Below are 13,672 nucleotides of genomic sequence, written 5' to 3'. Positions count from 1 at the left end.
TACATCTCATCATGTCCTTCCCCTTAACAAAGCCCATAGATCCTTTCAGGAAAAATACCATTCCCCCAAGAATGACACCCAGGACCACCATGACCCAGACCTCACTGCCCATTCTGGTCTCTTTTCCCAGCACTAACGTGGGCCATGCACAACCACAGGCCTCTCCTCAACACACTTGGCATTTTCTTCACTTCGAAAACTTTAAAGTACTCTTACCTATGGCATAAAGATTATGTTATAATTAGGTAAAGACAGTATTTTTACAGAAAGGGATGCCCAGTCAAGAAAAATTTGAAATTCAGCAACTTGGCCTTAAGACCCTTGGTACAGATAAGGTATCCCCTATCCAAAATGTTTGGGACCAGAAGAGTTTCAGACTTTGCATTTTTTTTTTTTTTGATTTGGAAATATTTGCGTATGCATAATGCCATATATTGGGAAGGAATCCAAGTGTAAATGGGAAATTTATTTATGTTTTATACACCCTAATACACATAGAATTAGCCCAAAGGCAATTTTATATAACATTTTAAATAATTTTGTGCATGAAACAAAGTTTGGATTGCGTTTGTACTGCAATCTGTCACATGAGGTCAGGTGTGGAATTTTCTATTTGTGGCGTCATGTCAGTGCTCAAAAAGTTTCAGATTTCTAATTTTCAGATTAGGGATGCCCAACCTGCAGTAGAACAATGAGCCCTAAAAAATGGAACCTATCCTCCTCTCTTTCAAAACTTGTTTATTGCTGCAAATAATCACCTTTTGTTGTCTGTAGGAGCATCTACTCTGTAACTTTAAAGATTCCTCTTTTCTTGGCATGTGAGGAACTAAGAGACTATTTCTCAAGGATACTGAGTGTCGTCATTTTAGAAAGAAGAAAATGAGTCATGCTTCTTGATCAGCTGACCATTTGCTCTCTCTATATTATTAAAGTGATAATTGAATGATAGAATCACTTATCATATGAGATACGATAGATGCTAAAAGTAAGGTGTGATTTCTCCTTATAGCACCGTAGATCAAAAGTCCAGTCTCAAGGTGCCCACAGGGCTTCATTCCTTTCTGGGAAAATTGTTTCCTTGCTCATTGAGGTTATCAGAATTCATTTCCCTGTGGTGATAGAATTGAGGCCCGTGCGTTTTGGCTGCTGGTCAGCTGAGAGCCGTTCCCAGCTTCCAGAAACCACCCAACCCAATAGCTCTTGGGCTGCAGAGCCAGTAGTGGCAGTTCAGAATACCTCTCCGGCTTCAAATTCCTCCAGCCTCTTCTTACATACTTCCTCTCTTTGACTAACTCTTCAGCCTTACTCTTCTACTCTAAAGATACTTGTGATAATTTTGGGCCTGCCTGTGTAATCCAGGACCATATTTCTATTTTAAGGTCAGCTGATTGATTAATAACCTTAATCCTATCTGTAAACTTAATTCCTTTTTCCATAGAAAGTAACATATTTCCAGTTTTGGGGATTAGGACATGGACATCTTAAAGGGGGCATTCTTCTTCTTTTTTTTTTTTTTGTTATGGCAGCACTTTTATTTTTCCTTACACAATGACGTGTTGCTGGGGCCTAATCTCACATAACAGTAGAAAACCAAAATTTGTTGTCATCTCTTTAAAGAATTGAGAATTGCGTACAAAAAAACCTTACATAAATTAAAAGGATGATTTACAGGTGTAAATGCAAACCGCTTCCAACTCAAGGCAAGTAACAGCCCACGGTGTTCTGGCAGAAAACGTCAGCTAAGAAAACTGGGTCCTATGGCTTGGACTTTCCAACCCTGACAGACTGGCAGGGCAGAAACTGGTTCAGGAGCCCTTGCCAGCCTCTAGAGAAATCCCAGAACACTCAAGCCCTGACACATTAATACCCTGCACAGATCAGAGACTGCTGGCCACGCAGACTCACCAAAGCCACAGACTTGTCTTCCACAAGAACGTTCTTACCTCAGCCACGAAGTGACCAAGCCACATGTACTAAAGGTTGAACTCAAAGATATGTACAGGGTATTAAACAAATACCAAGGGGAACAGTTAACTTGAATACACGGTCAAAATCAGCAACAAGTTCTACAATCCAGTGCTGATATCAGATACAAGCTTCAAGGACAATTTCTTTTCGAAGGCTTATTCCAGTTTCGTGAGGCTAGCATGAGGTATATGCATTTGCCAAGGGCAAATTTATACTTCTGAATTAACCCATGCAGCAAATGCTACGCATCTGCTCAGTCCATTTAGAAGCATTTGCGATGGACGATGGAGGGGCCCGACTCGTCGTGCTCCTGCTTGCTAATCCACATCTGCTGGAAGGTGGACAGTGAGGCCAAGATGGAGCCACCGATCCACACTGAATACTTGCGCTCTGGGGGTGCGATGATCTTGATCTTCATGGTGCTGGGCGCCAGGGCGGTGATCTCCTTCTGCATCCTGTCAGCAATGCCCGGGTACATGGTGGTACCGCCAGACAGCACCATGTTGGCATACAGGTCTTTGCGGATGTCCACGTCACACTTCATGATGGAGTTGAAGGTGGTCTCGTGGATGCCGCAAGATTCCATGCCCAGGAAAGAAGGCTGGAACAAAGCCTCCGGACACCGGAACCGCTCATTGCCGATGGTGATGACCTGACCATCAGGCAGCTCGTAGCTCTTCTCCAGGGAAGAGGACTATGCGGCGGTGGCCATCTCCTGCTCGAAGTCCAGGGCGACGTAGCACAGCTTCTCTTTGATGTCGCGCACAATTTCCCGCTCGGCGGTGGTGGTGAAGCTGTAGCCACGCTCGGTGAGGATCTTCATGAGGTAGTCGGTCAGGTCCCGGCCAGCCAGGTCCAGACGCAGGATGGCGTGGGGGAGGGCGTAGCCCTCATAGATGGGCACCGTGTGGGTGACCCCGTCTCCAGAGTCCATGACAATGCCAGTGGTGCGCCCAGAGGCGTAGAGGGACAGCACGGCCTGGATGGCCACGTACATGGCTGGGGTGTTGAAGGTCTCAAACATAATCTGAGTCATCTTCTCTCTGTTGGCCTTAGGGTTCAGGGGGGCCTCGGTCAGCAGCACCGGGTGCTCCTCTGGGGCCACGCACAGCTCATTGTAGAAAGTATGGTGCCAGATCTTCTCCATGTCGTCCCAGTTGGTGACGATGCCATGCTCAATGGGGTACTTCAGGGTCAGGATGCCACGCTTGCTCTGGGCCTCGTCGCCCACGTAGGAGTCCTTCTGGCCCATGCCCACCATGACGCCCTGGTGTCTGGGGCGCCCGACGATGGAAGGAAACACGGCTCGGGGAGCGTCGTCCCCAGCAAAGCCAGCTTTGCACATGCCGGAGCCATTGTCAATGACCAGCGCGGCGATCTCTTCTTCCATTGCGACCGGCGGAGGAGTAGGACTGTTGAGCGGCAGAAGAACAAGGTGTGCGAGCTGGCGGCGGCGACTGAGACCAAGGGGGCATTATTCTTCTTACCACATCTCCCAATGACTTTATTTTATCAAACAAACAAACAAAAAAAATGTTTGAAGATTTACTTTAGCTAGAAATGACCTCAATTGATAGTTGGAAATGCGCACAGGGGTCATAAGATGGAATTGTTAACAAGGGACATTTAACACAGGTTTAGTCATTTTTCCTGCAGGTGTGACCTCGCAATGGCAAGCATTGGATGCCTGTTGTAAACAAGATTTTTAAGATCACTTAAAAGGCCACAGTAATTGGAAAGCATGGCTTTATACCTGGAGGATGAATAAAATAAACTACTTTCCTCAGGTTACATGAATGAGTATTTGGGATAAATGTGCCTTGGGATAAAATTTCCAGAGACAGCCTCGTACTCAAATTTTAAAAGTCTTGAACAACTTTGAGAAATAAAGAGCTCAGAAGACTGCTTCAGGTGACTCACAAAGTAGCTCTAGTGATGACAAAGGCATTGGTGTCAAAGATCGGTAGGAAGAGATTGAGTAAACTTGTTTTAGAAAACATGAGAGTATAGTCACTATAATTTAAAATTAAAACAATGTATAAGAAATTCAAATAGGTATATATTTAAATTTAATATACTTATAATATAATTTAAAAATCATAGGTAGACAAATAGTTTAGAAATTTAAAAAAATAAGCATATCATTAGAAAAAGTGATCTTTATGCTAAGGATGGCCTTATCTGTAATATCTAGCTATAGCAGAGTCAACTTTATTTTCTAAATTACCTTTGTAGTTTATATTTGGGCTAAAAACAGGTGACCATAGTAAAAAATACAACTTATTTCCTTCAGATTTAAGAATTGGTGGTGTTGAATTAATCTTCTGAACTTCCATTGGAAGTCTTAATTCCTTTCCACATGAGATATGATATTGTAAGAAAAACAACACAAACAGAACAATCCAAACCAGACTTTCTTGTTCCTTTTACCTTGGATCCCCTTAAAGTTCTATAATTTTTGATATTCAAAATAAAAAATACCCTGACTACCAGCATCTAAAATTACCATCTTGCTCACTAAACTCCAAGCCTCCATCTCTCCAAATAGATCATTATTTCAATCTCTTTTTCAAGCCAAAATTCAGAAGAAAAGCGCTTTGTAGAAGTTAGGTGATATGTATATTACCAGATTATTTCTCAGGGCGTAGCTTTCTGTGTTTAGAGGGAAAAATTTGTGGTATTGGAGGTAGTGGGATAGAGAGACCCAAAAGGGCTTGCTGGGATAACAAGGGTTAGTTACTAAACTTATGATTCAGTAAAACAGAAATACACCTAATTGAATGCTGCAATTTGTTAGGGTTCAGATCTCAATTGTTTTAATAAAGAAGCCAGACTGAATAATGTAGAATAAAAGGGGAGAGGAAAAACCACTTGTACTTTGGAGAAAAACAAATTCCTGAGAATTTAGGGAGTTGCATGAGAGTAGAGTCTCATTTGGGAGAATCCCTCCATCTTCCCTGCTAAATTTTTGGTAAGGGCAACAAGCTGTTCATGACATTTTTAACATTATCAAATTTATTAAGAAAAATATGGAGAGAACTAACATCTGCCTGCCACTGAGCATGGGGCAGAGTCAACCCATGTAGATGAGGGGACAGTGGATTCATTTGGTTATATACAGAATTAAACAATTATAAACATATAATTGCTGCCCCTTATAGTAAATCCTGGCTGTTCTGAGAACAAACAACACCTCCTCTTTGATTATTTGTGGCTTCTTGGCACTTGATTTGAAATGCCAGAATTTCAAGAGGCAGAGAAGGCACACAGAGATGTTTTATTCCATTTACCAGGATTGGGTTAATTCTCAACAAATTCCAGTATTTATAAAACTTAATTTCATGTGCACCCATTTACAAGAAATTCGATCTGCACCTACTGCAAAGGAGGTTTAAATGTCAAGTACCATAGTATCACTTTCTTGCTGGAAATGACAAGGCTGCTGGAAGACTGATAATAGGTCTGGTAGTTATATTTTATTAGGCCTGATGCAAAAAAAATTAAATAGACCAATTGAAAAATGAAGCTGTTGCAAGTTGATCTCTGTGGAATCACTAAAATGCAGGAGAAAAAAATACCAAAAGCACAAATTAAATTTAAGATAATCAGCCCTGTGGCTTATCCTCTGTGGATTCTCTAATCTAGCTCTGCCTAATTGCATTCTTTGTATGGCATATTATTTTTGTTTCCCCACTGGTGTTTTTTTTTTTTTAATTTTTAAGTTTGGGGAGTGCATAATATAATCACTATCTCTTTATGTTATAAAATGTCATGATTTTGAAAAGGAAAATTTCATAGGCTATGTAATGTCAATCATCTCTCTTTATGAGACTGTGTGCCATTCATTTTGTTTAAAACGGGCTTGGGGAAAATATCCTTTATTTTGAGAGCAGTTGGTTTTTAAACCACATATCCACCTAATTTGCATAAGAGTGTAGTTAAAGGATGTTGACACATTTGGGAGTGGAATTGTGCTCTGTCCAAATGTGGCTGTTTTATATTCCAATTATATCCTTCCAAATATCTAAACAGAATTATATAGGAGCCACTCCCCCGCTTTCACACTCATAGAAACTCTCACACATGTTCATATTTTCACATTTGTAGACAAGTTTAGACTTCAGATATGGGCATGGCCTCTCAACTTCTTCCATTCCTTTAAAGCCCAAGTAATGCAATAATTAACACTCTACGGAAGCTTCCTTAGACCTCAGACCCTTGTAAGTTATATGTATTTCATGAAATGACCTAGCCTGGCAGCTCTGGTAACCTCAACTAAAACACAATAGAGGAAAAGCAAAGAGGCTGAAAGGAGTATGTTGTCCTAGAGTCAGAATCAAAAAACAATTTACTCAGTTCTTCCACAGACAAGACTGTATGCTAGTTTTTGTATAACAATGGACTCCAAATTTACAGTGTAGCAATGGCAAACCACAGGGAAATAATAACATGTGAGCCATTCTGTGTAAGCCCTAAATTGAAGATCCAAATCTTACAAACCTAAGAAATCAGTACACTTTTATTTCATGTCCCTCTCACTTATGATAGGAAAGGGATGCATATATCCAGTAAAATTTACCTTTCCTGTTAGCTGCTACAAATCTTGTTCACCTGAATTTCCATATGCTCCTAAACACCCTGATATGAACCTGGGTCTCCTTTTCTCCTGAATCCTGATGTCCTTTGGTAAAATGGAACCTTCTGGGTATTATTTCAGAGAGTCTTCTTAGCTATCAGTGGACACTGCATACTAGCCAACGGAACAGCCCAAGTTAAGGTAGGTTGTTAATGGAAAGGCTTCATGTTTTTCTTCTCCAATCCTATTTGTGTTTTAAGAGGAAATCTTAGAGGTGTGGAAGACCAGAATATGCTGCCCCCAAATATAAAGAATAATTGAGTTGAAGGCAATTAAGAAGAAGCCTATGCAGGAAAGCTCTCTGCCCTCTCTGTATTTGCCTAAAAGAAGGACACAGATTTACAAAGACAAAAGGTATTCCACCTCCCACCCGCTACCAGGGAGAACAATGGTTAGTCACTAAGACAACTTTAGACTTTTGTTACCCTGGAGATGGTACCAGAGGAATCTACATTAATGAGCTTTACCAACCCATCTTTATCTGCCATATATTTGCCTTCTCACAAGTTGCTGCCCTAGAGACTTAAAGTTCTTTTCCTTTGTCTTGTCACGTCTATAAAAATTTACTGTTTTCTTTGTTGAAGATGCTACATAAGCTAGAATTCAAAGCCATCTCTTTGAGAACTACTCATTCCCTGGATGTCTTTCATGTATATGCAATATACATGTGAATACATTTCTGTTTGTTTTTCTCTTGTCAATCTATCTTTTGTTACAGGGGTTTATTCCAACTAGGAATAAACCTATGGGAGTTAAAGAAAAAAATCCTCTTCCCCTACAGAGTGAAGAAATTACTTTTTAATGCAAATTAGTCTATCTGCATTTGATACTCAGCAACTATTCAGTGCTGCTTCTGATACCAGTGGGATAGAGGAGGTCCCCAAATTCCCATGGGACCCTGCCTCTGGCCAGCGTCCGGGTTCTTGACACCTTCACGGGAAGGAAGTCAAGGATGAGTCATAAAACATTGGGAAAGTACAGAGATTTATTGCAAAGTGAAAAGTGCACACTCAAGAAAGGGAAGTGCAGGTGTACTCAAGAGAGTGAGTCACACCATTGGGTTTGGGAGTTTGGGGCACTATGGGTTTCTTTGGCCAAGGGATGGAATATTTATGAAGATTCTTAGGAAAATATAAAGATTTCTCGGAACTGCGGTGTCACCCATTTTTCACCAAATATGGGTGTTCCTGGAACTCTCAAGGTGCTCGGGCATGTGTGATTGAGTATGTTAATGAGTGTATAATGAGATCCTAAGTGAAACGTAGGTCAAAGCCAGTGCCATGTTTGGTCCAGTCAGTCTTCACCAGCTTGGCCCACATCCTGATTTTCAGGGTTTTATCAGTCCCTAGCTTATGCAGCTATTTCAACAGTTTCCATTTGCTAACCACGTACAACTGATGCCTGGAACTTTCTGTTCTTCTGTGACCACTCTCTATTATTCCTGTCTCATTTTTACCATCTTCATGGGTAGAGAGTCACCCTTTGACTTTGGACTTGGCCTTAGTCATGCTTTAGTCAATGCTTTAGTCAATGAAATATTAGCAGACAAGATAGAAGCAGTGGTTTACAAAGTGCTTGCATGATTAAGCTTGACCTGCTGAGTTTCTTTTGCAATAACAAGAACATACAACTGGTCCAGGAAGGATGAGAGACACATGGAACTTCCCCTGGAATGAAGTTACAGCTTGAGGCTGAGTGCCCCTACATCAGGTGACCCTTAAAGGAATTGCAAATTTGTGAATGGGAATTAAATATGTTCCATATGCCACTGTGTTTTGGGGTGGTTTGTTTTGCAGCAGTTTTGTGGCAATAGCTGACTACTATGAATTGGAATTTTTGTACAAAAAACTGACTCTGAATAATCTAATTAAAAAAAAAACTATAAGAGAAAGATAAAGAATAGCCCCCAGAATAAAAGGCAAAGTGAAAGAACCTAGCTTCAGAAAGAATAAGGACAAAGCATCCCCAAAGATCTAGGTAGCAGCAACTAATGGTAAGCCTCTACAAAGCACCAAGGTCAGGATGAACGAAGCCCAATAGATTTCATTATTTGGGTTATTTTCAAGATTCAGGGAGACAGAGATTGGTTCAATTCAGTTACATGACACCATTTTATTCCTTGGCTACTGAATGGGTGTATACTTTAATGGTAATCTCCAAGGGAGACCTAGATCCCCAAAGAAAAAAGGAGCTGGAGCTTTCCGAAGAGAAAACAGACCTTGAGCACACACAGATAACAATTACAGTGACCTCACAATATTTTGCAGAAGACTGCTTCAGGTGACTCACAAAGTAGCTCTAGTGATGACAAAGGCATTGGTGTCAAAGATCGGTAGGAAGAGATTGAGTAAACTTGTTTTAGAAAACATGAGAGTATAGTCACTATAATTTAAAATTAAAACAATATATAAGAAATTCAAATAGGTATATATTTAAATTTAATATACTTATAATATAATTTAAAAATCATAGGTAGACAAATAGTTTAGAAATTTAAAAAAGTAAGCATATCATTAGAAAAAGTGATCTTTATGCTAAGGATGGCCTTATCTGTAATATCTAGCTATAGCAGAGTCAACTTTATTTGCAAGGAAATCTTCCATTTGCAGGATTCTCTAGGGAAATAGCACTAATATGATATGTGTGTGTATATGTATATGTACATACATACATATATTTTTTAGAGGGGAGTTTTCATGGGAATTGTCTCACGTGATTACAGAAACCAAGAAATCCCTACTGTGCTGTCCATAAGCTGGAGAATCAGGAGGGCCAGTGGTATAATTCTGTCCAATTCTGAAACCCTGAGAACCCAGGGAGCCAATGGTTTAACTCCCACTCCCAGGTGAAAGCCAATGGTTTAACTCCCACTCCCAGGTGAAACTCCACTCCCTGAGAACTGGAGTTGAGGAAAGTGGGAGAGGTGGGGTATTGATGTAAGTCCCTGAGTCTGAAGGTTCAAAAACCAGGAGCTCTAATGTTCAAGGGCAGAAGAAGATGGATGTACCAGCTCAACAAAGAGAGAGATTTGCCCCTTCTTTGATTTTTTGTTTTTTTTGGATCCTCAGAAAACTGGGTGGTGCCTACCCAATTGGTAGGTGCAGATCTTCTTTACTCAGTCTTTTGATTCAAATGCCAAACTTTTCCAGAAATACTCACATAGACATACCCCAGAATAATGTCCTATCAGCTATCTGGGCATCCCTTAGCTTAGTCAAGTTGACACATAAAATGAACCATCACAAATATCTTTCAAATATCTATCAAATGATATCTTAGCAGCAACTCACTATTCGAGGTATTGGTCAAAGTCCTTGGAAACATGGGTCCATCAGAATTATGTGGGAGAGGATTATATGAAGTGTCAAAATAGATTCTTTTTTTTTTTTTTTTATAAATATTCCACTATCCCTATTGATGTTTAAGAAGCAATAAACTAAACTTAATTAAGCCAAGTTCCAGGCTGATTCTTTCATTAATTAGCTCTATGGTCTTGAGTAACTCACTGAGACCATCTGGTCATTAATGCTCCTACTTTTGAAATGGAGGTAAATTTTGCTTTTTACTTCAAGGTGGTTAAGCCCCTACCCCCATCCCCACTACTGCCTGAAATATCTGAACACTTAGTATAAACTAAATATTGCGCTAAAAACTTTCTATATTATGTTACTTAATCTTCACAACAACCATTTTAGGTAGTAAATTATTAGCTCGATTTTACAAGTAAAGAAGTCGAAGTGTAGAAAACTTAAGTAACTTCCCCAGAGTCAGACTATAGTAAATGATTGATGTTCCTAGATTTAATCTCCAAGTCTGCCTGGACCCTGAGGCTGAGGTTCTAACCTCAATTATTACACTCAAACAGATTAATACATGTGAGTGTGCTTTGAAAATTATACAATACCATACAAAGATAGGAGATTATTATTTTCCATAAACTATGTTGGATTTTTACCTAATAGTAAATGACCCACTTCATTCTGATCTTCCTAAATTGAAAAAGTACACAAAAATATATCTATTTGTTTAGCATGAGCATATTGCCTCAAATTCCATTACCCAGGAAGAAAAATAAAAATATAAAGAGAACCTAGAGAATAGACAGAAAGGAAACAAGACACTAACAATGTGCATTTCAAATAAGCAAAAACCAACCATAAGATTGGAGTACCTGAAATTGATTGGATCAAACTTTTATTAGAGTTTCATAATATTAAGCTTCTCTGTGCACAGTGACATCTGGGGCTCAGCATTAATTAAAATGTGTTAAACATAGCAGGTATTATTTAGTAGGAAAATGAAATATAGAAGTTATGTCAGCAGTTGTTTTGAGCACTGAGACCTTTCCCCTTGACACTCAACCAAGATATGATATGTTTTTAAAGGCCTGAAAGATAAAATTTATTGATTTGTATATAAGACCAAAAATGCTCAGATTAATACATGATTACTTGTAATGTGTTGCTATTTTACAAGAGAATGGGCAGATTTTTGCCTTCAACTGTTCAATGCTGACAAACCAACCAAAAACTGTTCTGTGATAAGGCTTGTTTAATGAGAAGAACCTGGAAAAGTTTCCGAGAGTCATGACAACATGTAAAGGCCAGAATATGTGAAATGTTAATATAAAGATGCTCCACAAGCAAAGGAATCCTTTGGTATCATGCAAACATCTCCAAATCTCAAGAATTCACTATGTAGATTAGCATATTAGACTCTGAGATGTCCTGCAATTACACTTATACTTGTTTAACTGTGGGATGCTCTGTGTGGGTGAGTAGATAAAATCACATGCAGCAAGAATAACAAAACACTTTTCATGGGAACTTTGTATTAGGAAATAATACTTAAATAAAAAAAGAAACACGTTTTCCAAAATTAAGAAAATAATGACCAATTTAACAGAGTTATAACGTATCTGAAGGGCTTATAACGTGGAAGCATCTGAAGGGCTTATAACGTAGAATACACTGATTTGATTTCTGCTGAGGAGAGAACAACATAAATAAGTTTAAGGACCAACAAAATAGAAATTGTTATAGAAAAAAAAGAGAATATCAGCAGAGTGAAATGCTGAAATGGTTAATGTGCTTAAGCACAGCTCAGATTTTTACAGAATGTCAGAGATGGTTTAAATGTGATTGAATGGTAGAAAACTACCCAAGAGATGCTCAAAAGATTCCATCTAGTCCAATAATTGCTTAGTTATCTAGACTTAATGTTCTTTCTATTTCGATCCAGAAAAGTCCAATCTTCAAAATAAGCACTTTATGGAACAAAGATAAAGTTAACAAATATTCTCTGTGGTCCATAAACCCATTCTGTATCATTATCAAATGTTTTAAACATGAGATCTGTGGAAATAAGTGAAGGCCACCCAAATGAGAGCAAGCAAAGACCATTCAGTCAGTTTGCTATAGTGAGAAACAGCCACCACAATCACTTGTGTTTGATACAGACTCAAAGGAGGGCAGAGGAGAGAGAAGACTTTATAGTGGGAGAAAAAGAAGGCTTCGGGTGAGCCCTGACTGGAGACTCTTGGCATGGGGACATGTAGGCAGGCTAAAAAGATCACCCCGCTATTGTTGAAGTAGACCAGAAAGAGGTGTGGATGCTAGCAGGGCAATTCATTGGGAGGCCCCTGAAAAAACCCAGCTCAGAGATGTTGGGGACATGACTAGCATGGTACTGGCAGAGATGACAAGATGTCACTGGGGTCTGAATATGCCCTTAAGGTAGGTCCAACAGGATTTCCTGACATATTGGATTTGGGTTTTGACAGAAAGAGTGAAGCCAAGGATGTCTATGAGGTTTTTGGTTTAAGAAACTGAAAGGTTGGAGGTAAAATCGGTGGAGTTGGGAAAGGCTGTGGGTGAAACAGGATTGGGGGATGAAGAGGAAGAGCTCAGTTTTGGATATGTTTACATTTGAGACATGTTTAGATTTAAGGTCATGGATTATAGAAATGAAGGGTTCCAAGAGATTGAAGTCCGTTGAAGTCTGAAAGAACAAGAACTCTTCCCTCTTGTGAGGAGGTCATGTAAGGAACAGAATCTGAGAGATGCTTCACTCTTGACCTTGACTGTCTTGCTTCCCTCTGGTACATGAGGATACTGAGGTCAGTTCCTTGCAAGATCGCAAGCCCTGCCAAGACATCAGAGTTGTCTTAGTTGGCTTGGGCTGCCATGACAAATACTACAGACTAGGTTGCTTAAACAGCATTTATTTTCTCCCAGTTGTGGAGGCTGGAAGTTCAAGATGCAGGTTTCAGCAGTCCTGCTTTCTCCTGAGGCCACTTCTTGCCTTGCAGATGGCCACTTTCTTGTTGTGTCCTCTCATGGCCTTTTCTCTATGCACCCGCATCCCTGAAGCTTATTATTTTTGCGATTCTTCCCATATGATACCAATCATATTGGATTAGGGCCCCACCCTGAGGGCCTTAACCCTGCCTTGATATGTGACAGTCACATATCAAGGTACTGGGGGTTAAGGCTACAAAATATGAATTCTAGGAGGTTAGAGGTCATAATTCAGTCCATAACAAGAGTTTAATCCAGATTTTTCAATTCCAAGTTCATTACTACTTCCATAGCACCATAGGGATAGCAAGTCAAAATATTACCTAATCAGTAAGGTCTTCCCTGACCACCTTGTTTAAAATCACAGATTACACACATCCTTGGGGGTACTTGCCATTCCCCTTTTCTGCATTATATTTTCTCATAGCCATTATTTTAAGTATTTATATATTTTCATTTATTTTGTATATTGTCCCCACGTCCTCCATCAATGTGTAATTCATGAGGACGGGGATTTTTCTATTTTATTTACTGCTCTATCTTTGGCACATAGAGCCTCACACATTGCAGGTGTTCAATAAATATTTTTGACTGCATGTATGGATGTGTAAACGCATAAATAAATCTAAGTAAAATATCTTAACCCACTTGCATGCTGGGACTAGATAAGCATTCTCTTAGCAAACCAAGAGTGGAGTTACACACATTCTGAAAACAGGATCTCCATCTGCCTGCCATATAAATTACCCACACATGAGAACAGGCCATG

The 13,672-nt window shown here is 39.6% G+C and overlaps 2 protein-coding genes across 2 annotated transcripts; both read right to left on the bottom strand.

The window, feature by feature from the left end:
• Window positions 1-1,515: 1,515 nt before the first annotated feature.
• Window positions 1,516-3,440, bottom strand: LOC117083152 (actin). The gene has a single exon (XM_033210475.1). It carries the CDS (start codon window positions 3,356-3,358, stop codon window positions 2,663-2,665), a length of 696 nt encoding a protein of 231 aa, XP_033066366.1. The 5' UTR covers window positions 3,359-3,440; the 3' UTR covers window positions 1,516-2,662.
• LOC117083153 (actin, alpha skeletal muscle-like) lies at window positions 1,593-3,414 on the bottom strand. Its single transcript, XM_033210476.1, has one exon. It carries the CDS (start codon window positions 2,552-2,554, stop codon window positions 2,231-2,233), a length of 324 nt encoding a protein of 107 aa, XP_033066367.1. The 5' UTR covers window positions 2,555-3,414; the 3' UTR covers window positions 1,593-2,230.
• Window positions 3,441-13,672: the final 10,232 nt, after the last annotated feature.

Source organism: Trachypithecus francoisi, unplaced genomic scaffold (assembly GCF_009764315.1).
Source record: "Trachypithecus francoisi isolate TF-2019V2 unplaced genomic scaffold, Tfra_2.0 Lachesis_group0, whole genome shotgun sequence".
Classification (NCBI taxonomy): Eukaryota; Metazoa; Chordata; class Mammalia; order Primates; family Cercopithecidae; genus Trachypithecus; species Trachypithecus francoisi.
Note: the sequence above shows the minus strand (reverse complement) of the source record. Positions and strands in the feature narration are given on the sequence as shown.